Below are 25,349 nucleotides of genomic sequence, written 5' to 3'. Positions count from 1 at the left end.
AAATATTCTACTTGGAACTAACTATCCAATTACAAGATAACATGTCTTGAGATGGGTTTTATCAGATACAATGTCAAAGCTTCTGTCCTCATGAATGAAATGTAACTAAAGCATTATTCACGTTTCCTTTCAATAAAATCAATGTGAAAACGGGGATGTATCTGGAGCAAAATTATTCCACGTAAAGGCAGGTGCTAGGATATTTCATCAAGTTAGGATATAAAAGACATTATCACTCAGCATCTTTATAGTACATTAATCAAAGTATATATCACAATGTACCTTAAAGTCAAATAAAATGAAGACAGCAAACACATTTTGTTACTCATTTATTTTAAAATATTTATTAACTACCTATAAATTCTAGGTAAAAATGTTTATACCAACAATCTGATAAACATAGTTTTCCTTCAAGGATTAATTAAAAGGGTAAATTTTCACATGATAAAACCATTATGATATTTCATATTTTAAGAGTTACTTACAACTGCAAACTCATCTCTGTCAAGCTTTCCATCATGGTCAATATCACTCAATTCCCAAACCTTAAAAGAGAAAATTGAGAAATATCAATGTTCTTTCATTTCATGTGTTGTTTAGGAACTAAGAGAGAAAGTATACTAGAGAAATATAAAAAAGTAGAGATAAGCAAGTGCCTGGTCATTAAACGCCTTGAACAGAGTTTGGATTTTTCTTAATTGTAATGGGAAGCTTCTAAAAACTTAGATTCAAGTAATAAAATGACACAATTATTTACAGTTTGCAATCCTTACCACATAGTAGAGAAATAAACAGTGGGAAACATATACATGATTTTTTTTAAAATCAATATTTATTGAGCCCCCAATCTATGTTAACACTCATCTAGAAGTAGTGTAAGTACTGTGGTGGTAATGTTGCCTTCATCATTATTGTCATCATCAACATCACCAAAGCAGCTATTAACAGTACTAGTGAGTACATTATTTACATTATCATATTTGATGCTTACAACCCTCTAAACTGGAAAATATGCCCATTTTAAAGATCAGAAAACCAAGATGTGGTTTTCTAATTATTTGTCCATGGTCACACAACTAAGAAGCAGTATAGCCAGGATGTGACCCTATGTGGTCTGCTTAAGCAGGGAATGAAAGTAAGGGCCAGAGGTTTAGAGAGAGAAGATAAGGTTTGACATATGAAAAGAGAGTAGAGAGAAATCACTTTGGAAACAAAAAAAGAGTGTTAAACAATAGGAAGAACCCCACCTGAAGCTGGTGATCACAAATTTATGATGACATTAATCTTATTAGGCTGTCTCATATATGCAACCAGTGATAATTAGGTTCATGTAAAATTGGATTTTTAGTAAAGTCAGAGACTACTTAGTGAAGTTAAAAAAAAAAAAATTCTTGCAAGCATCTAGGAAAAAGATCTAGAGAGACAAGAATTCAAGTCAGAATATATTGGGGAAACCTAAGACAGATCTCTGTTTTCTCACAGATGGATCTTAATATATTTTACATCTTAATATAATTCCCACTAAGTAGCCATCTTTAAACACACACACACACACACACACACACACACATATATGGTTAAAAATAAATATATACATATTCAAAACATCATGTTGTGCATGATAAATAAGTATAACATTGGCCATCAAATTTAAAAAATTTTCTAATTTAAAACGGGAAAAAAAGAATTCAAGTCAAAGAATAGAATTTATGATTTCATCAGGTAGAGAAGATGGAAGAAAATGTGGCAAAGGGAGCTGGGAAGAGAATATGGAATTATAGACCAGGAGTCGGGGAAACCAAGCTGCATGAGGAAAACAGTAATTTCAAAAGATAAGGGGAAAGGTTGGAGATATGGATTAGCGGTAGAACCTTTGCCTAGCATGCACAAGGCCCTGGATTCAACCCCTAGCACAGCCAAAAAAAAAAAGGGCAGGGTGACAGTTTTAGTTTTACAAGATGAAAACGTTATGAAGATAGATGATAGTAATGGTTGAACAACAATGTAGTATTCTTAACACTACTTTACATTTAAAATTGGATAAAAGGGCAAATATCATGTTATATGCATCTTACTACAATAAAAAAAGACAGAGGGAAAGTAAAGGAGTCTAAGATTTAAAGGTCTGAGTGAAATCAAAGAATTAAAGTCTTGCAAGTATCTAAAGAAAAGATCAAGAAAAAGTTCAAGTTAGAAAGTAGAATTAATTATTTCAAAGATGAAACTATTCCTTATGAGACCACATGATATATGGGGTAAGTGGTAAACATAAAATATTGATAGTCTTTAAAAACTGTCATGCAGTTGGAAATTAGAGCATACAGCACAAAGAAAAATGGACCTGCTTAAGGGGCTTATATATATATAACTAACTTCAATCACTTATATTTTACAGGGAATAATAAAAAACACAAATAAATTGGGAATAATTTTATATATTAAGTCAGGACACAGAAAATTTTATAATAAGGCAACTTTAAAATAAGATTGTACATTTAATAATGACCAACAAGTGCTCTTAGTAAATATAAAGTTATAATACAGAAAATACTACATTTAAAACTTAATATCTTACTCTTCCAAGGATTTCCACAGGTAACTTAGAGTTGAGCAACACTGGCTTCACTTTATCACCAGACAAAAATCCATCCACTGGACTTAAACTATCAAAAATTGCATCATATTTGGCCTTATCTTCACTCTAAAATAAAATGTTTTTTAAAACAATGACAAGTTAAGTAATGGTGGAAATGTTTTGATTGCAGTTATAAAAATCAAGTCCTCATAGAAGACATTTTTAAAAATAACGTTTAAAAAACATTTTTTTTTACTTTCATCAAATATATTAATTAATAATTTTAAAGTGATTCTACTTAAGAGTCCAGTGTCCCCTATTCCTTTTGAAGCTGGAACACTCTTTGTTAGAATCAAAAGATTTCAGAGAAAGAAACAACTAGTTCTAACTCTCTCACTTAAACACATACAGCAAGGAAGTAACTTTCATAAGTCACAATTTTATAACATTTGATGAGTTTCTAAACATGGTATTAGGTACATTTCAAATGCAAACAAATGAAATTTTTAAAAACAAACATCAATACTCTAGGAACAAACACCAAGATTCCCCCAATTTTCCCAAAGCAAAATTTATTTTTCTTGTCAACAAGACATCTCCTAAAATTTTAAATGTTACTTGTATAACATGAAAATCTTCTATTCATTATTTGTCCAGTCAATACCAAATTCCTCATTTTTTTTTTTTTTTTGGTCACAAAATGACTAACAGAACTGAAAGATCCCTCAAAGATTCCAGTGTGGGTACTTTTCCTATTATCCTTAAATATACATATGAAAGTCTAACATTCATTGCAATGTATTTCAGAAGTAGGGGGAAAGGATATAAGTGAGTAGGAAGCAAAGCAGGAGTAAGAAATGAATAGTTAACACAAATTACTTACTTTAACAGCCCATGGAAGCTCAGCTGCAGGGGTTCCGCTGGTTAGTAAAGGACTACTGGTATCATGCTAAAATGTAAATAGCACATGAATTGTTGAAATTCTCATATCAATAAGCAATGAAGGAAAATGGTCTTTGGATTTAAATATATTCATATAAAACACTGGATCTCTAAGCACTTAAAACACTTCTTACATTAAGTAGACTTTCAACTATTTTCTACTAAAACAAAGTCAATTTTCACTTGACCACATAAATCACTGTGGAGGACTAAGTAAAATATGTACTAAAAAAGAAATCCTACAACAATTGAAAGATAAAGTTATCTGGAAATTTTTTTTTTTTTTTTTGTTACCAAGGATTAAACAAGGGGTTGCTTCATCACCGAGTTGCACTCCCAGTCCTTTGAATTTTTTTTATTTTGAGGCAGGGCCTCACTAAGTTACTGAGACCAGCCTCAAAGTTGCAATCCTCCTGCCTCAGCCTCCCAAGTGGCTGGGATTATAGTCAGGCACCACTATTCTCAGCAGATATCTGAATATTAACAAAATATTTGAAGTCCTATTAACTGATGACTTTTCCCCAATATTATCTTTTAAAAACTGGGAAAACAAACCAACTTAGCATTTGTAAGTTTTAAGTACACAATACCTATTAATAGTATGTCCCAATTATTATGTTTATCTGGATGAAGACAGATTAATATTTTTTTAAATGTTTTTTAAGATGTTGATGAACCTTTATTTTATTCATTTATTCATATGCAGTGCTGAGACTCGAACCCAGTGCCTCACACATGCTAGGAAAGTGCTCTACAACTAAGCCACAGCCCCAACCCAGATTAATATATTTGAAAAATCTTTTTAATAATAGTTAGGTAACAAATCCCTATATTGACACTTGATTCCATGCCTAAACAAAGAAGTACAGACATCCCCCAAACTGAAGTTAAATTCTTTTTTTTTTAAGAGAGAGGAGAGAGAGAGAGAGAGAGAGAATTTTTTAATATTTATTTCTTTTAGTTATTGGCGGACACAACATCTTTGTTGGTATGTGGTGCTGAGGATCGAACCCGGGCCGCACGCATGCAAGGCGAGCGCGCTACTGCTTGAGCCACATCCCCAGCCCAGTTAAATTCTTAATACTTCTAAAATATTAAGTTTAAAAACAAAGAGGAGCTGAGGTTGTAGCTCATTGATATAGCGCTTGCCTAGCACACATAACAGCACTGGGTTCTATCCTCAGTACCATATTAAAAAATAAATAAATAGATATATTGTGTCCACCTACAACTAAAAAAAAATTAAAAAAGCAAACAAACTAGAGCTGGGTTTAAGTTCAGTGTAGATCACTTGCCTATCATGCACAAGGCTCTGAGTTTGATCCCCAGAACCACAAAAAATGAAATAGAATTAAAATAAAAAGCAAAAAAAGTCATTACATTTCCAAAAAAAGAGTGGGATGAAAAGAACTAGCCATAAACAGATACAAAAAACATTTACCAAATAATGATAATTAAAATAACATAAAACCAGCAAATAAACAGATCAATAGGTAAGAATAAAAGAAATTTAAAAAAAAACTAAATACATGAGAATTAAGCTCATGATTAAGGTAGCATTTTAAATCCGTAAAGATTGATTATTCAACCCACTACACTGGGTCTGTAGGGTAGCCATCTTGAAAACATAAATTTGAATCCATATTGATACCCAAATCAGTATTAACTTAAATATTGAAAAAAAAATTAACTTGACAATTTACTTACTTGATTAAAAAAAAAAACAGTCATGGAGCAGGGGGGAATCAAAAGCAAGGGCAAAAGACAAATGACATGCTGGGAAAATATATTTGCAGCATATATAGACAAAGAGTTAATTTCCTAATTTTTAAAGAATCTCTAGAATTTAATAAATTTAAAAAACCTACCCAAGAAAAACATGGAGAGCCTATAATTAAATAGTCACATAAAAGTAATGTAAACTGTTCATAAGAAAAATACTCAACCTCACTTTATAAAACCAAAAGGATGAATCGGAATTATATTTACAAACCATGTGTCACCAAATTGACAATAATTGTCTAATAGTATAACAACAGTATGCTACCAAATATGTAGGAAAACAGGGCACTTGAACCAACTTCTGGTGGGAATGTAAACTAACAAACCACTACGGAAGGCAAAATACACCCAAATTACAAAGGCAAAAATTTTTGGAACATCAATTCCACTTTTGGGAATTTATACATACATATATCTGCACATGCAAAATAATATACGTACAAAGTTATTATTCACAGAACCATTTTATAACAAAACACTAAAACAATCTAAAAGTCAAACAATAGGAAGTTAAATAAATTATGGTAAATACAAACAAAGAAATACTATGCAGCCATAAAAAACAGAGAGGAAATTTTTGTGCAATGATATGTAGAGATTTATAAAACATTTGTTATTTTAAAAAGTTATAGATTCAAGCGGTCAATATGCTATAATTAACAAAAAATGAGGAAATACATACTTATACATATTTATATTTTGTTATATGCACACATAGTAACTGAAGAATACACAAGAAAAAAAGAATACACAAAAAACAGTAGCAGCTATTAAAAAAGAAAATCATGTAGCTGAGGGATAGGGATAAAGGAGAAATTTATTTTTAATATATTAATTTTAATTTCAAATCATGTGGTGTCACTTTTTAATAATTAGATACAATTTACATCTAAAATCATTGCTTACAAATCTTGGTGGAGGAACAGCCAAGTTCAAGCTATTCAGTGAAACCTCCAATCCATTCTGGGCACATGCTACAAGACGCAAAGCCACAAAGAATTCCTGAGGAAAAAAAGTATGACCATTATCTACCACACATTCTACTTATAATCTGAAAATATAAAAGAATTCATAATTACTCCCGAGTTTTTGTGTAGCAACAAATATAATAACAAATTTGTTTCAAGAACACTTGCTTTAAAATTGAAAAAAGACCCATGTACAAAGATTTTTCTAACACTGTAAGTAACAAATAACAATATAAACAGAAAATATTTAAATAAATTGTGATACCTACTGATAATGAAAATTTTACATAACTAATACTCATATTTCAAAGAATATTTAATGTTGTTAGAAAATGTTTTGAGAAAAAGGAATTTGAGGGTGGGAGCCTAGGAGGAAATCACTAAATGTTATTAATCATCTCTTCAGTGTGAGATTATAAATTTTGAAACATGGATCAGTAATTCAAGTGACTCAATCCTGCTATTCCAAAACAGCTGCAGAAATAAATGAGTAGCACTTAAAACAATTATATAACTGCTTGACTTCAAAATGTTTATAAATCTCCCACAAAGGTCCTTGGATTTTAAGTCTCAGTCCAAAACTAATTAAATAAATAAATGTAAAGAAGCTAAAGCAACTGGTTTTCAGCTATTTTGAGTTAGAGATAAGTCTAGGAATAGAAATGATAACAAAAGACTTTACTCCAGCTATAATCTTTACAACTTGTTGACATCCTAATACAGTGGCTTGTTGACATCCTAATACAGTGGTTTATTCAACACTTCCCTACTTTTCTAAAACCTCTTGTTCTCACCTATGTCCTATTACTCTATTCCTAACTTTTCCTTAAAATGTCAGGCTATCTGTTTTATACAATACCTTGACTTTCAGTCATAAATTTCTTGAAAAAATGTTACCAAGAAACCCTCTTCTGATTTACTCCAGAAGTTTCCATGTAAAAGACTCCACTCCTTGATTAGCTAGGGAAACTAATGCCTATGTCCTCCTCATTCTCTTTCATTCTGAAGTACTTCTCCACCAAATAGCTTAATGAAACTCTCCTAGTTCTTTCTGACCTTTCAAGTCTCTTCTGCTGGAGTCTATACCTCCTCTCACTTTTAAATGCTGGTATTCTAAGTACTCTTTATATTCCTTCTTGTCTTATTCTGAGAGATTCAATTACTCTTAGGTAATCTGGTGCACTTCCTCTGTATAGATGGACTCTTTAAGTGAAATAATTCTCCATGAAATTCTAGTTCTGTTATGTAAAGTGGCGTGGGCAAGTTAATTAAAATAAAACTTCCATATAAGGGGAGCTAATACTAACTAACTTGCAATGTGTTATGAGCAACAAAATAAAAATTATACTAGAGGAGGAAAGCACCAAGTGTCATTGTCAGAACAGAATCAGGCCAGAATACTCAGGCTTGATTAGCCAAGAGATTCCTTTCAAATATACCAAGCAATACCATCTTAACACTTACTAACAAAATCAATGTTTACTCATACACCCAGAAAATTGAATTAGTAAGATTAAAAGAGCAAAATGTTTCTATAGGACAGAAAACAAATCTCAGTGGAACAATGTCACCAAACTAACATTAACCTTTAGGAATCAGATATTTTAACGTTTAGTGCTTGGTATTATTTTCACTGTTATGACAATTGCTCTTGTAAATTGCCTAATGTTGATAAAAAGCAATTCTTAGCTTAAAAATATAAAAATCTGTTGGCTATTTTTTATTTCAAATTACTTAAATTTTTCATATGAATCTCTGAATCTTACTTGTTTGTTCAGGATGCCTTTGCCATCTGTGTCAGCTAAATCCCAAATCTGAAATTAGGGGGTGGAAAAAGAATTAATCTATATTTTTAACAGAAATCATCTCAAAGATAAGTTAAATCCCTATAATTTACAACCTCATATTCTGATAATCAAATCTAAAAATCTGGAATTAAAAGTGGAAAGAACCCTTAAAGATCATTCAATGCAACCTTTCACAAAAATACTAAGACCCAAAGAGGTTAAGTGACTTGCCTCAAGAACATTCAAGGCAAGAAGAAACCCAGGTTCCAACTTCTAGTCAAATGCCTTTTCACTAACCCAGGTTTTAACTCTTTAGTCAAACATGCTCTTTCTACTGCAACATACTGTTCTTGATTTTAGGTTCTTATTAAGGTGATATTCTTTCTCATGGGCAAATTGAGAAGGTAAATGTTTATTTGCAAATAATTAAATTAAGAAAAGTGGTTATTTTTCAGGATTTTAACTATGTATCAATAAATAGCAAAATAATTTCATAGGATAGGGGCTTTCTGCCTTTTTTGTGCTCTTTCCAAAGCCTCCCAAAATCCCCATTCCATTCATCACACATTCAACAGAGACACTTATATAGAGGAAGCAGGGATAGAGCCAGCTCTGAGTGGGTGGCAAGGTTCCACTATTTCCCAACAATAATCAAATGTACTATTATTTCCTCATTTATCCTCTTCAAAAGTAATTTTTTCTTAAATTTTGAACTATGCTTTATTTTTCAAGAAGGTAAATTGCTATGTCATAAATGTCCCTCATCCCATTACTGTAACTGCTTTTCTGATTTGGTTCTTAAATTTCTTGATGGTTATGTTTCTTAATCTTCAGCCAGTTAGTCTAGCGTTCTATGTATTCATTATAACCTAGTTATAATATATAAACACTACCTTTCCAAGTATCAAGTCTGGAAGCCCTGACTTTTTCAGAAAAGCAGCAGCATCTGAAGCCAGCACCCTTCCAGTATTGCCTGTATCAACCTGAAAAGACACAAACTGTAAGCTTAGAAAGAAAACACAAAGGGAAAATTGTCACCATTTACTGGCCTCCATCCCTGTGATTTGGGACTGGCTTTTTCAAGAAATGAGCAGGAATCCTCTTACTAACAAAGGCTAAGGAATTTGCGAACAGTAATATGAGTAGAGTACCACATATACAGCAGCAGCAATTTGCTAAGTTTGTTTTTGTTTTGTTTTGTTAATCATGCCTAATATCCAATAAGAAACCAAAGCTCAGAGGAAGTAAAAGCAAATGAGTGGAGTTAGAACTTCAACACATGTCTTCTGACTCCAATTTTTTATGATTGTCACTTCAATTCCAATAATCTTAAATGGCAAGAGAAGAAAAAAAGGCAGCATTTCTCATTTCCTGGACAGGTCTTCTAACAAATGAGAATTAGCTGCCTATGTTGTCTGCCTCTTCAAACAGTTTCAGATTATCAACTTCTGCTTTTATATGTACTCTTTAAGAACTGCAGCACTTTAAAAAGAAGGAGGAGGAGGAGAAATTGATTGCACAATAAACTTTAAGAAACCTTGTTAAAATTGTTAAGTTTCTACAATTCATTAAGGGAAATGCATCATTTAACTAATGGGGACTTTCCTTTAAGACAGAATGATGTCACAAGAATAGGAAAAAAAAAAGAGAGAGAAAAAAAAATTCCAAAAAATGACTCTCATTTTTGCAAAAATTTCCTAAAGTTCCATATGAAAATATATAAAGTAAATTTTAAAAAGTATACTAGGATGTCTGTGAAATAGCTGTATTGCCAGTTAAAGGATTAAGTTTACTATGAACATAAAGTATTCAAGACTGTTCAGTATAAACAAAGAGGCAAAAAAAAAAAAAAAAGAAAAAGAAAAAGAAAACCTTTCTTTCAAGTGCTAGAACATAGGATAAATCAGAAACTAAGCAAAAAAAGAAAGAGTTGCCTAATCCTTCAAATTTGGAATAAGAATTACAGAAAGGATTAGGAAATCTACCTCCAGAATCCTCTATAACTACTGTTCTTTGCTCTCTTCCCTGACCAGGATTGAAAAGGAATACTCATACCCAATATAACCCAAACAGAGGCACTCAGAGGAAACATCAGTCAACTCATGAAATATTTGTGTACTGTATCCCAATAAAGAATTTTACTATCTGTCATTCTTTTGGTTGCCATAATAAATTAAACACAGTCACTGAGTCTGTGTCATCTATAGGCAGTTTCTATAGTACTCTGATGCTCTGTTATAAACTATATAGGCTAGAATCTGTATCTTCAACAGACAGTTCTCAAAGATCTCATGGAAGGGTCTCTGAAATACTAATACTCCAAAAATAGAGTTTTGGGTAAAGACTTCTGAGTTGATATCACTTAAGCAATTTTTCAGGCTATACTGGTAGATGAAATAAGGATTTCCAAGATTCTTTTCAGTCTGGAAACAGATGTACTTTGTGAAAGCTGACTCCTGACCCAAGATCCAGTCAAGAAAGAATTATACAGAACTGGTTAAATTAGTGAAGAAAATTTAATTATGATTATTTACTTGAAATAAATTTTTTTTTTTTTTCATTTTGCTTTGATTTTTATGGTGCTAGGGATTGAACCCATGGTCTTGCATACACTGAGCATATGCTCTACCACTGAGTTACTACACTCTGAGTCCTCTTATTTATTGATTTTATTTTAAGAGATGCGGTATCACCATATTGCGTAGACTGACCCCAAACTCCTAGGCTTAAGTGATTCTCCTGCCTTAGCTTCCTGAGTATCGAGGAATATAGGAGAGAGTCACCTCATCTGGTGGTATTATCTCTAATTTTCTATTTTTCTTTTTCTTCCTACATTATCTCAATCCTCAATTTGATATGAATGGAACAGTTTTCAATGGTATCTGATTCTCGTTGGCTTATCAGAATCAAAAAACAAATACTTCTACTTAACATCTTTACTTTTTATGGCAATGTAATTATTAAAGATCTAATTACAATTTGTTCTACTTTTGTTCTACTTTTGTAAGGAGACAATCAGATAACTCGTGTGCAAAACAAGGTCATATTTAAGAATGATTTCCTTTTATTATTTTTATTATATTAATATTATTTTGGATATTCACATAGAAAAAGCTACTATTGAAGAACACTGCCTTTTGTGGAGTCAATACTTACAAATCCCTCTCAAGAAAACTGACTTGCTATCTGGCAAGTCCCAGCCTCACAGATAGTAAAGCAAGGTCACTTACCAGCAAGCCAGGAACCCTGGATGTCTAAGAAACCTTCAGATGTGATAAATTCATTCTAATTTACATGTAATGCTGGTGAAATTATGGAAGAGACAACTTTAAAGGTTTAGATCATAGCCTCAAGACAAAGGAAAAAACCTGGGCACGGTGGCACATGCCCGTAATCCCTGCAGCTTGGGAGGCTGAGGCGGGAGGATCCCATGTTCAAAGCCAGCCTTAGCAAAAGCGAGGCACTAAGCAACTCAGTGAGACCCTGTCTCTAAATAAAATACAAAATAGGGCTGGAGATATGACTTAGTGGTCAAATGCCCCCGAGTTCAATCCCCAGTACACACCTGCCCCCCGACAAAAAAAGAACAACAATTAACAGAGGCTTTAAAATGTACAATCAAGCTGGGGATTGTGGCATACAATCAGCTACTAAAGAGACTGAAGCAAGAAGCTCGCTTGAGCCCAGGAATTTGAGACCAGTTTGGTAAAGACAGACCTCAGCTCTTAAAAAATAAACAAATAATTGGTCTGGGGCTGCAGCTGAGTGGTAGAGCACCTGCCTTGCACATGTGAGGCACTGGGTTCAATCCTTAGCACCACATAAAAATAAATAAATAAAGATTTGTGTCTCTCTACAACTAGAAAAAATAATTAAAAATAAAAATAAACAAATAATTAAGGAATAAAAATATAATCAGATTCTAAAATTTTTCAAGCAGAAATTAATTCTCTGGCCTTTTAAACTGCTAAATAGTCTATGGTTCTAGGTCTACTAGTCAAAACCAAAGAGGCCTAAAATGGTTAATTAATATTTGCCACAACTCTGTAGATGGTCAGGCCAGATATGAGACCAGTCTTTTCTGTAATCATCATCACAAGGTAAGGAGGCTTTTAGAAAAAAATGATCTAATACTTGGAAACGGGCAAGTGAGAGTGTGTATACCCTTGAGAGACTATCTGATATATACTATATACCCCTGAGTAACTTTCTATTGGAAAGACTATTCTACACACTGTAGGGATAGAGGTTAAACTATGGAAAACTGAGGCCTGGTACAGTAGCTAATGCCTGTAATCCCAGTGACTTGGGAAGCTAAGACAGGGGGATCACAAGTTCAAGTCCAGCCTCAAGGCCAGCCTTAGTGAGATCCTCTCTCAAAAATAAAAAAAAACAAAAGAGGCAGAAGATGTACCTCAGATGTAGAGAGCCCCTGGTTTTAATCCAAAATAAATAAATCAAAAATTAGGGGCTGGGAATGTGGCTCAAGCGGTAGCATGCTAGCCTGGCATGCGTGGGGCACTGGGTTTAATCCTCAGCACCACATAAAAAATAAAGATGTTGTGTCCACCAAAAACTAAAAAAATAAATATTAAAAAATTCTCTCTCTCTCTCTCTTAAAATAAAATAAATCAAAAATTATAGAAAACTATTAGCAATACAAATGATTCCTGTCTATACCAATGCAAGTAAATTTTGTCTGGCAGAGTATGAATCTCTGTAACTCATATTCTCATTTTTATACTCAACTGGTTCCTTCAATAACTAATAAATTTGATTTCCTCCAACCCACCCTTTGTTTTTTTGTTATTTTTTTTCCTTTTTTTGTGGTGCTGGGGATTGAACCTAGGATCTTGTGCATGCTCAACAACTGCTCTATCACTAAGATATTCTCTCAATCCCCATGCTCATTTTAGATTTATATGAAACCCAGCGTTTTCAGCTTGTGAAAATTATACTTTAGTAAGTTTTAAAAACAGCATAAAAGTGGGTCTGGGGTTGTAGTTCAGTGGTAGATTACCTGCTTAGCATGTGTGAAGCACTGGGTTCGATTCTCAGCACCACATATAAGTAAATAAAATAAAGGTCCATCAACAACTAAAAAAATTTCTACAAAAACAGTATAAAAGCCATTTCAATTTGGATTATAAGTTAATTTTAATACTTATATCTGAATAAATATATCTAATGTTGTATAGATTTCACATAGATATTTAAGGCGATTAAATTACTTTAATTATTTTGACTTCTTTTTTCTAGAAGCATGCTAGAAGCACTAAGTATTCAAAGCTAGAGGCTATAAAGCACAAAAAGTTAAAAACAAGACATGTCAAATTTATTCAGCTTGCTGATAATCTACATGCATACAATTGACAGTTGATAGTATACTTTATGTTCCATCTAGGAAAAACAGACAAAAAAAATCTTACCTGTCTATAGTATTTTTCATATACAGGATTCCCACTTGATAACTAAAATAAATAAGTAAATAATAATTATATTCAATAACTTCTATTAACATGTTTGGCATACAAATATATTGAGAAACAAAGGTGAATAAAATAAAAAAGATCCTTAACTTCAATTAAGATTGGTTTCATTTCTTTTTTGCCAAGTTGAAAGGGAGAATAAAAAAAGACAGTCCCACGTTTTACTAAGGATTAAGTAGACAAGAAATAAAACAAGAATCTTAAAATTGTTTTTAACACAAACCTGGGTACAGTAGCATATACCAGTAATCCCAGCAACTCAAGAGTAGTACTACTACTTCAGTAGGAGACCTTGTCTCAAAAATAAGAAGGGCTGGAAGGCTAGGGCTGTGGCTCAGTGGTAGAGCACTTGCTTACCATGTGTGAGGCACTAGGTTCGATACTCAGCACCAAATAAAAATAGGTAAATTAAAAGAAGGTATCATGTCCATCTACAACTAAAAATATTCTAAAAAGAAGAATACTACTAGCAGTTAAAAAAGAGGGAGGGCAGGGGGAGCCGGAGATGTAGCTCAGTGGTGGAATATCACTAGATTCAATCCCAGTAACAAAAAGAAACAATTGTTTACATTGGAACTTTTTCTCATGCAAAATTCTACCCAGAAACCCAACATCTGACAAATTAGGGATGAAATATTTTAGCAGAAGCCAGTTGGAAGGCCCCAACATTCTACACACTGATTCTCTACCCAAGTGCCCTAGGTACCTTTGAATTCAGTTGGAAAACCACTTCAATAAAATATTCAAATAAGGGGTTGGGAATGTAGCTCACTGGTAGAGCACTAGCCTAGCACACATAATGTCATAGGTTCAACTTCCAGTCCTGCAAAAAATAAATATAAATGAATACATAAATTGAAGTACAAAAAGATGATACTGAGCTGGGCGTGGTGGTGCAGGCCTGTAATCCCAGCAGCTGGGGAGGATGAGACAGGAGGAAGGTAAGTTCAAAGCCAACCTCAGCAATGGCAAGGTGCTAAGCAACTCAGTGAGACTCCATCTCTAAATAAAATACAAAATAGGTCTGGGATGTGGCTCAGTGATTGAGTGCCCCTGAGTTCAATCCCTTGCACCACCCCCCCCCCCAAAAAAAAGATGATATTGACATAATCAGATGTGAAATGCCTAAACTTAGGCAGGGCCATTCAATTCACACCATAGTTCAAAGGTGTAGCATTCCCTAGGGTTGCTCCAGGGGAACTGGGTAGCACGCAATAACCACACAAGAGACAGAGATACCTTTTTCTTTGGGGGTCCTGAGACAGCTCCTCTGACCTTAAGAGTCCGCAGAAAGAGAGAGAGTGAGGGCGTGCTGACCCCTTTTATAGAGGAGAAGCCATTCAAATAAGGCAAGGGGTTAGGATTCAAGGGGTTGAGTCTAGCTTCATGATGTCTGCTGTCAGCAGGTTGACTGACATTTAGGAAGGCCACACCCAAAGGCAGAGCAAGAGAAGGGGCCACACAAAGGGCATTTCCATGGAACATTCTATCCCAAACAGGGCAAAGTGGTAATATCACAAAGGAACAGGTGAGCATAGCTCAATCCATGGGGCTGCAGGAAGGCACGCTTACGCACGAAGACACATTCTGCTACTTCCAGGATTGGGACAACCATCTGGGGCCACTTTGAATGTGGCCAGATCACTGGAAGTGACCAACATAGCCTCAACTGATAAGGGAAGGAAAATGCTAGTCACTCAGCGCAAAGGCCCTCCACACAAAGGGTTCTTTGGTCAGCAGATAAACACATTTAATATCTCATCTGAATGACAACAAAGGAATATATATTTAAAGGCTCAGGTTTACCTGCATATCAATATGTAAGAATGTTCAAGACTCAGAAGTAAGTCCAGGGAAGCTTCATAGAAACTTAAAGTGTGGAACTTTATGGGTGAAAATAAAGTGATTCTACACAGAGATTACAGTATATATAAAGGCATCAATTAACAGAAAGCTCAGCTATATCTATAAAGAACAGCAAGTAGTTCTGAAAGAAGATATGAGTGTGATTTTTTAAAAAATATTTATTTTTTTAGTTATAGGTGAACACAATATCTTTATTTTATATTTACGTGGTGCTGAGGACCGAACCGAGTGCCTCACGCATACTAGGCCAGTGCTCTACCTCTGAGCCACAATCCCAGCCCCAGGAGTGTGATTTTAAAAATATATATTTAGATTGAATTTTTAAAATTTTTTATTATTTATTTTTATGTGATGCTGAGGATTGAACCCAGGGCCTCACACATTCTAGGCAAGTGATCTACCACTGAGCCACAACCCCAGCCCCAGGGGTGTGATTTTTAAACAGGAGAATTTGTGAAGGATCCCCATGCGCCATGGTAAAACTAAAGAAAAATGAGGATGGAAAGAGGGACAATTGCAAGAGTTTGGAGGACTTATTTTCAAAAAAGATTCACTACTGAGAAACTTAGGTTGGACTTATAAAGGAGTCTTTTTAACTACTCCAAATATTGGTTGCATATTGTTCAAAGACAGTTAGAAACCCGTAATTAAAGTTTAAAGTCTTAAATTAATAAAGCTAAAAAAATCCTTCAGCTCATAAAACTTAACTAAGATCTATTTATATAAACAAAGTTTGCTGAGACATTGAAATGTATACTTCAAAAGCAAGGTAAAAACTGAACAAATTTAAGTGAGAGCTCAAATAGTACAGAAGATTTGATTTTGAAATTCTGTAATTAAACCTCGGAATGAATTGTAGAATTTCCACCAAGAGTCTTCCTATTTTTAACAGGATAAATTTTAGTTCTGTACTGGAAAGGAATAAAATTAGAGAAGGCTTACAATTTTGCAGCATTTAAACTTGGTGGAACATGTAAAATAATCATACATAAAGAAAACTTATTTGACAAGATCTGTCTTATAAAAATAATTTGTCAAAGGTAATACTTGGATAGAGGCAAAAAGGCACTACAGATGAAAAATATGGGGCTGATAAATTTATAATTTTTAATAATAAAAACAGAATTATGAATGTTCTCCATTTAGTAAATATTATCTGAGCAGCACATAAGGAGTACATTAGCAATTAAAAATTTTTTCTAATTACAGAAAAGAAACAACTATAAAGTTTAGCAACCACAATGTATAAAATGCAACTCTGAAAATTCATGCAGACAACTTTATGAAAAAATTAAAACCAGAGTGACATAACATAGAGCAGGCTAAAAAAACTGATTTAAGGCGCTGAGGTTATGGCTCAGCAGTAGGGCACTCGCCTCGCACATGCAAGGCCCTGGGTTCGATCCTCAGCACCACATAAAAATAAATAAATAAAATAAAGTTATAAAATTAAAAAAAAACTGATTTAAAAAGTTGTTATTTTCAAAATTAATCTGCTTGTGCTTCTTAGCATGCAATAAAAACCTTATTTCAGTATTATGTACAATAAAATGCTTAAGAAAATTTTATTTTTGAATTTAAAATTTAAGTGAAACTATTTTATTGATCTACCAATGCCATTAAAGTCACATTAATGGTTAAAAAATAAATATTCCAAAAATGTATAGAATTTCAAATATTTTAGTATCCCTTTTTATTCTCAAAAATGCCTCAATTTGAGCAAAAAATTATATAGTCACCTACTTACAAAAGTATACCTTGATATAGAAGCAAATGAAATGTTTCCTTGATAACAAAGAGTTAATTTTAGTAGAATTTTTAGTACAGGGGGCAGGGACCAAACATAGTAAGAAATCCTGAGCTCCAAACCGTACCTTATTAATCATCAAATTACAGATTCATTGGTCACTACATAAACATATATGAGAAGGTATTAGTTTACTAAAGTGTTCTAAAGTACACCCTGTGCTGACTGCTATACTAATGTGATACAGTTAAGTGAGAATGGAAAAAGTCATCCAAATTGCCAAGTTACTACTGATCAAGTAAGATGACCAGAGTATTTTAGATGTGTCTCAGTAAAACTGGCTTTTGCCAAACCCAGTGGCACACACCTGTAATCCTAGAGGCTCAGGAACCTAAGGCAGGAGGACCTCAGGTTCAAAGCCAGCCTCAGAAACTTAGAGAGACGCTTTCTCAAAATAAAAAACAAAAAGGACTGGAGACTGGCTTAGTGTTAAGGGCCCCCAGGTTCAACCCTTGATACCCAAAACAAACAAACAAAAACCCACACAAAACTTGACTTTTCGTTGTTGAACTATAAATATGACCAATTTTAAACACACATACATCACACACACACATAATGAATGCATGGAGGAAAAAAAAAAAGCCTCAAGTCACCACAGTGATTACCTCTGGATGATGGGATAATAAGTGATTTTTATATTCTTTGTATTCCTATGCATCCTCCGCCTCTTTTATTTTTTTATTTTTATTTTTGCAGTGCTGGGGATCAAATCCAGGGCCCTGTCCATGCTAGGTGAGGGCCCTACCACTGAACTACACTGCCCCAGCCCCTGCTTTGCATTCTCCAAAGACAGTTTTATGATAAGAATGTCCTACCTATATAATGAGAATGAAACAATAAAGCTATTTTTAATCTGAAAAAAAATAAAAATCCAAAAATATCATCAGTATACAAAATTGCATATGAACTTTTAGCAACTAAACAGCTAATGAATAAATATATAACAAATTACAATAAAAATTTTTATTCTAATTTGTTATATATGACAGCGAAATGCATTACAATTCATATTACATATATAGAGCACAATTTTTCTTATCTGTGGTGAATGGAAAACTTTTAAACTTTTAAACAGTTGTCAAAATCAAAATATGGCTTTTTAAAATTCTTTTGTTACAATATAAAAGAATTATTTAAGGGCTGAGAATGCAGTTCAGACTATTGAGCTCAGTGGTAGAAAGCTTGCCTAGCATGTACAAGGCTCTGGGTTAGATCCCCAAGCACCACAAGAAAAAAATGAAAAATTTATTCATTATCAGTTGTGACTAAGTTAAATATTTATAAATGTAAGAAAAATTACTTCCAAAGAGTCATTTCTATTTACTACACAGTCTGAAAAAAAAAAATGCAACTTGTAGAGCCTCTCTGAGGATGTTCCATTATAATGTGAGGCTTGGACATATGACTTACTTTGGCCAATAAAATGTGAGAAAATTCCAGTTCTAAGTAGAAGCTTTAAGAGCTACTGTGTGTTTTTGCTAGCTCTTACTCTTTTCTCCTTGCCAGGAAAACAATACATCACAAATAGGGACTGCTCTCAAGCCTGGATCCTGAAATGAAAAGAACTGACAAAACAGAACCATAGCTAATTCCTAGGGAACCTATAATGTGGGCAATAAATACACCTTTCTTATTGTAAGTTACTGATATTGAGTTGTTTCTTAGTACAGCATAATATAGCACACACACAAAAAAAAAATATATAAGGAAGTCTACACCAAAGTATACCTTGTGTACATGCATACACATAAACACACACGCATACATACAGGAATCCAGCTGTTGGGGAAATTCACAGGTTAGTAATGTAAAGAGTTTCTTCAGTGTCAATTCTTTTGAGACATAGATTCTGAAACACACAAAATGAACTGACATTTTAAATCCTTACTGTAAATAGTTACAGAGCAATGTAAAAAAAAAAAAAACAGGGGCTGGGATTGTAGCTCAGTGGTGGAGTGCTTGTCTAGCACATGTGAGGCACTGGGTTCAATCCTCAGAAAAAATTAAAAAACCCTAAAACATATTGCCAATATTTTTTCAGTTTATTCCAAGGTCATATGAAATACAGAGTAATCAGTGAATGCTTTCATAAAATGGAAAGAAGAGTGAGTATGATTATAAAAGATCTCTGTGATCGAACAGTTCTTTATCTTGGATTGTGGTTAGGGTGAACCTATATGAATCCACACCACTTTTGATAAATTGTACAGGCTGAGTGTTATTAATCCAAAAATCATAAACTCAAAACATTCCAAAACACAAAACTTTTAGCACCAACATGACAGCACAAGTGGAAAACTCCACACCCAACCTCATTGATGGGTCACAGTCAAAATTCAGGCACACTAAAAATATTGTAGAAAATTACCTTTAGACCATGTGTGTAAGATATACATCAAACATCAATGAATTTGTGTTTAGACGTGGGTCCCATCTTTAAGATATCTCATTGCATATATGCAAATATTTCAAAGCCCAAAAATAAAATTCTAAACACTCCTGGGTCCCAAGCATTTTGGATAAAGGGTACTCAGCCTGCATATGAATATGGCTTAATTTATTTTCTGCTGCTGTAACAGAATACTATGGTCTAGATAATTTATAAAGAAAATTTTATTTCTCAGTTCTAGAGGCTGGAAGTCCAATATTAAAGTGCCAGCACCTCGTAAAGGCCTTTCAGTTGTGCCAGAACATGGTAGAAAATGTAAGAGCCCATATAACAAGCCACTCTCAATACAATAAACCCACTACCAGGTAACAACATTAATTCATTCATGAGTGCAGAGTTCCCATGATCCTAATCACCTCTTAAAGGTCTCACCTCCCAATTCCAACATGATGGCAATTACATTCAATATAAGTTTTAGAGGAGATATTCAAACCATGATGTTAGAGTCTGTAAATAAGTCAAAATAACACCTGGCATTTTGCCAGGGGAATGTTAGAGTTCGTAAACAAGTCTGGATGGTGCCTGGCAAAATGCCAGAGGGAGTGGTTTGAGAAGTAACAAAAGCGAGCCATTAAGTGTGGAGATTCCTTATTGGTTGACTGATGTATCTAGTTTATGCTAATTAGATAAGCTGTGTGGAATGTATAAATACTGTTCCTGTCCTGCAATAAACGGCTCCTACTCCTGCTGTATCAACGTACACAAGTTATTCGTCACCCCCTGGTTATTTTGCCCAGCCAGCCGGGCTGCGGCACCATGACAGCACAGAACTGTTTATAAAACTGATAAAATTTGTATAAGGTCTATGGTTTGCTACTGTACCATGGTTATACAAGATGTTACAAATAGGAAAACTGGATGAAGGGTACAGGGGACTTATCTGAATTAACTTTGCAACTTCCAAAAAAAGGCAGCAATAATTCAGGAAGAAAAAAAAAGGAAAAGAAAATGAAAGACTGTATAGGCAAACATATACAATGTCTAGGTAGTGAAAAGGGGACAAAGGACTAGGCATTGTATCTCACACCTGTAATCCCAACTACTGGGGAGGTTCAGGCAGAAGGATTCCAAGTTCAAAGCCAGTCTCAAAACTTACTGAGACCTTGTCTTAAAATAAAAAACAAAAAGGTCTGCAGATGTAGTTCAGCAGTAGAGTGTCCCTGGGTTCAGCTCCCAATAGCAAAAAAAAAAAAAAAGAAGAAGAAGAAGAAGAAAAAGAAGATGATGAAATAGATTTTTCTTGCTTCAAATAAGCCAACTCAAAATCTTTTTAGTTTTTCTCTCTCAAAATTTAAGAAAAATGATGCCAGACGTGGTGCCTATAATTCCAGCAATCTGGAGGGCTGAGGCAAGAGGATCAGTAGTTTGAGACTTAGCAATTTAGTAAGAATTAAAAAAAAAAAAAAAAGTAACAGTGCAGCACCAGTGAACATAAAAAAACAGCATTATGATGCATACAACTTTCTTTAATTTGCCATAAAAAAATATTTTAGGCCCAAAACAAAATTATTAACACAAAACAACTACTTAGGATTCTGCCTTCCAATACTTCGTTTTCTTTTTTTTCCAATACTTCATTTTCAAGAGGGCTACAAAACCTGAAGGGGGACCAATCCCTACATCTTTCAACTCCTCCTCAACCACCAATACTACCCCTCTAATGGTGATCCCCTAAAGTCAAAGTACTAAACGAATACAACCAAGAGCCTACTCTTTTATACACATGCTTACACAATGTGAATGGTTTGAGTTTAGAAGACTAAAACTTCCTGATAGGTCTGTGATGTCTAAAAGATTTACATACTTTACAATGCAAAGGAAAACAGGATGAAAAATAACAATAAACAGAAGGCAGAAATGAAAATAAAAAGGTGCAATAGTGTTCAAATAATCCAAATTGAAAAGGAAAACAGAAATCAGAAACCGAGGGGTCAAGAGAAAGCCAGTAATAGACAACCTTAGAAAGGAGAACTGTGAAGTTGTTGGTAGGGAAAGTGGGAAGGTAAAGAAAATCAAGTCCCAGCCACTCATGGCCCATGCCTGTAATCACAGTGGCTCAGGAGGCTGAGGCAGGAGGATCTCGAGTTCAAAGCCCGCCTTTGCAATTTAGCAAAGTCCTAAAGAAACTTAATTAGACCCTATCTCTAAATAAAATATAAAAAAGGTCTGGGGATGTGGCTTAGTGGTTAAGCACCACTGGGTTCAATCTCTGGTACCAAAAAGAAAGAAAATCAAGTTCTCCTTTAGGTGAGAGTTCTCACCTGTAGACATGGGGTAAGGTACAAACAAGGAAACACAAGCAGTCACTGGAGTAGTTCCCCCAAAGAATGCATGATATTAACCATGAGCATTTGCAACTCATTTAATAGTTTAATAAGCAAGTAGTGGATGCCTTCTAGGTATAGAATGATAGGTTTGATCTATCTGGAGTTAGAATAATCAGACAGGTGGGGCTGGGGCTGGTAGCGCACTTGCCTGGCATATGTGAGGCACTGGGTTCGATTCTCAGCACCACATATAAACAAATAAAATATAGGTCATTGACAACTAAAAATATATTTTGAAGAAGAAGAAGAAGAATCATCATCATCATCAGACAGGGCTGCTGCTCTCACAAGAGCTTACATTCTAGTAAAAGTTGCAATACTTCATTCTGCAAACATGTTAAAATGTCATGTTTGTTCCATAAAAACCATTTTTAAACTGAGAGCATAATAAGCAAAGACCCAAGAATACTGTTAAGTATAGTATTTTTGAAGTTTTTAAAATTTGGATCTAAGAAAATATTGACTTTGGAAATTATCAGCAATGAGAGAAAAAGAATTTCAAAAAGATAGTTCAGCTGGATACTACTGAAAAATGATGGGTGTAAAAAGACCATACCAATAACTCAAATCAATAATAGACTACTTTTCTGGAATCTAATTCAATCTGATCAAAAAATATGTCCTGGGCTGGGGCTCAGTGGTCCAGCGCTCGCCTGGCACAAGTGAAACACTGGGTTTGATCCTCAGCACCACTTAAAAATAAAAAGATATTATGTCCACCTGCAACTAAAAATATATATAATAAAAAAATGTCCATACAACTTACTTTTTATCAAGTATAATTTTACATAAACATTATTTTCTAGATAAATCAATTTATTTTTTCTTCTTCTTTTTCTTTTCAAGAGGAAGTCTCACCATTGCCCAAGGTGGCCCCAAGTTCAAGTTATCCTCCTGGGTTCAAGTTATCCTCCTGCTCAGCGTTCCAAGTAGGGGGAACCACAGGCACACAACACCAGTATCAGCTCTAAATAAATTTATTTCTTAAAGTGAACTGAGAAAACACACGTTTACATATTTCCTAGCTGAATAGTCCTTATTTTCAGAGCAGTAAAGAATTTGCTAGTAAGGATTCTCATCAGTAATTTAAACAGTAATGACTTACAAAATGGGATGGAGGACAGACCCTCAGAGTTCACTCTAGACACCAAATTGGATTAAATAAGAAAAATATAAGACTTGCACAAATTAGATTTTTTTTCTTACAATTTACAGGGTACCCGAGACCCAAAAGGATCAGTAATGAAATGTTGTTGTTTTATAAATTAGCTGTAATCCCAGCTACTTGGGAGGCTAAGGCAAGAGGACTGCAAATTGTAGGACAGTCTGGGCAATTAATTCAGAAAGGCCTCGTCTCAAATTTAAAAAAAAAAAAAAAAAAAAAATTTAAAGGGCTGGTGATATATAGCCCTGGGTTCAATCTCCAGTACTGGTGAAAATAATTTGTTTTTTTAAAGACAGTCCCAAGTTCCATCCTCAACACCACCAAAAAAAAAATAATAATAATAATAATTAATTTTATTTTTAATAAAAAGGCAAGTTAAACGCTAAAGTACGAACTTAAACAGCAATACATTTTAAAATCATACAAACACTGTGTTTCACAGATTCCTAACAATAACTTTCACTGAATCCTTACTGAGCATTTCCTGTACACCAGGGACTACTAATCTAAGCACATTAATGAAGCCTTTTAACTTTATAAATCATATATTAATACACTGTATTTAAAGGATAAGGAAAATAAGACATTAATAAATTGAGTGACTCAAAGTCATACATCTACCTGAGTATTGGCACCAGGATTTAAATTCAAATAGGACTTACATTATTTAATTTTTAAGTTTGTTACCTCTATTATCAATTTTGTAATTATCTTCACCATTACCTTGCTAAGATCTTTCATGTGAATGACATCATTCAAACCTTATAACACTCAGAAAAGTATTACCATATTCCTAAATCCTAAAAAACTTTCAGCCGTAAGTACCATTTTCCATTAAACACAAATAATTACTGAAATAAAAGATAAAATAACACTTTTTTATTAACTTGTACTTATGTACATTTATCTACCTTTTTTCTTAGTATCACAAAGCTTTCTTCACATTCAGAATCTAGAGATACTTTTAATTTGCTTTTGGTCATTTACAACTATGCATACAATCAGACAGACATGCTGCTTCTTATAATCTGGCACCATCTCCCCCCCCTCCAGAGTTCAAGCGCATTTTTACCAAGATGACCTAAAAATGAAACAAGATCGCTACATGGTTTTTTTATGTTGACAGAGTAATTTCAAAAGAGCAGCAATTTGAATTTTTCCTTGGAAAACAAATAGAGTTGGTACCCAGTGTAGCCCACAAGGTCAATCCCACAGCATGGTTGCAGCTGGGGGGAAACTAGGCACCAAGGGCCTAGGATCTTCTTTCCTTAGGACCAGTCCTCCACACAGAGGGTGTAGGGAGGCCTGGGGAGGCCATGCAGTGAGCAGAAGAGCCAGACATGGCCGAAAAGGGACTCCAGCTAGCAGGTCTGAATGGCCACCTGCATGCATGCATGGTGGACACAGAATGAGGATGGCATGCACAAGACCTAGCAGTAGGCCTCACTTCTAACACTGCAGCACTGAAAAATACTACAGTTTTCTCTTATATTTCTTTTTCTCTATTTGTTCTAACTCCTAGTTTCATTTTTAAAATTAATTAAATTACATTCAGAACCTGAATAGCATTCTTTTTTTATATAAGCATGAGATACTTTTTTTATATATGACTTTATTTATATGGTGCTGAGAATTGAACCCAATATCTCACATGTGCTAGGCAAGCACTCTACAACTGAGCCACAACCCCAGCCCTGAATGATATTCTTTTGATATTGTGTCAACACATTAACTTCCATTACCTTTGAAAATTCTATAATATACTCGAAGTGATTTAAGCAATTAATACAGTCTAAAGGCAACTATCAGACAAATGGCAGTGGTCAATTCAAATCTAAGTTTCAGAACTTGTTTCTTACTGACATATATGCATGGTACCTTACATGTAGAAGATAACAAATACTTTATAAGTAAAATATTTGAAAGAATGGAGTAAGTGAATAATACTAAAGAATCCTATGCAGAGGAAAAAAACTATTCTATGTCACATTATAGAATATTTCTTAGAAGACAAAGATTCAAAATTTAAGCTACAATTCAACTTCCTGTGTTTCTACAAACAAAATTAACTTTAGTAACAATTAGATGAATATTTTCTATGTACAACCAAGTACACACATGTGGAGCAATGATGACCATATCACAACTAACTCTTTTACCTGTCCTTTTGTCATCAATCTTAAGAAGCA

At 34.0% G+C, this 25,349-nt stretch overlaps 1 protein-coding gene across 5 annotated transcripts in view; it reads right to left on the bottom strand.

Annotated features, from left to right (window-relative positions):
- The window catches only part of Eps15 (epidermal growth factor receptor pathway substrate 15), a 121,990-nt gene extending 96,641 nt beyond the window's left edge, over window positions 1-25,349 (bottom strand). For 4 of the 5 annotated variants that reach the window (XM_048815408.1, XM_048815412.1, XM_048815410.1 and 1 more), the window contains exons 1-8: window positions 25,320-25,349; window positions 13,484-13,525; window positions 8,948-9,037; window positions 8,034-8,081; window positions 6,206-6,301; window positions 3,459-3,524; window positions 2,576-2,701; window positions 486-545 (exon numbers count right to left, since the gene is read on the bottom strand). In XM_048815408.1, the coding sequence (XP_048671365.1) occupies window positions 486-545; window positions 2,576-2,701; window positions 3,459-3,524; window positions 6,206-6,301; window positions 8,034-8,081; window positions 8,948-9,037; window positions 13,484-13,525; window positions 25,320-25,334 (543 nt within the window). In that variant the 5' untranslated portion in view covers window positions 25,335-25,349. The remainder of the gene's footprint in view (window positions 1-485; window positions 546-2,575; window positions 2,702-3,458; window positions 3,525-6,205; window positions 6,302-8,033; window positions 8,082-8,947; window positions 9,038-13,483; window positions 13,526-25,319) is intronic. The other variant, XM_015485014.2, reaches the window with a different exon arrangement.

The sequence above is a fragment of the Marmota marmota genome, unplaced genomic scaffold (genome assembly GCF_001458135.2).
Source record: "Marmota marmota marmota unplaced genomic scaffold, marMar, whole genome shotgun sequence".
NCBI classification, from domain to species: domain Eukaryota; kingdom Metazoa; phylum Chordata; class Mammalia; order Rodentia; family Sciuridae; genus Marmota; species Marmota marmota.
This window is presented reverse-complemented; position numbering and strand designations above follow the sequence as displayed.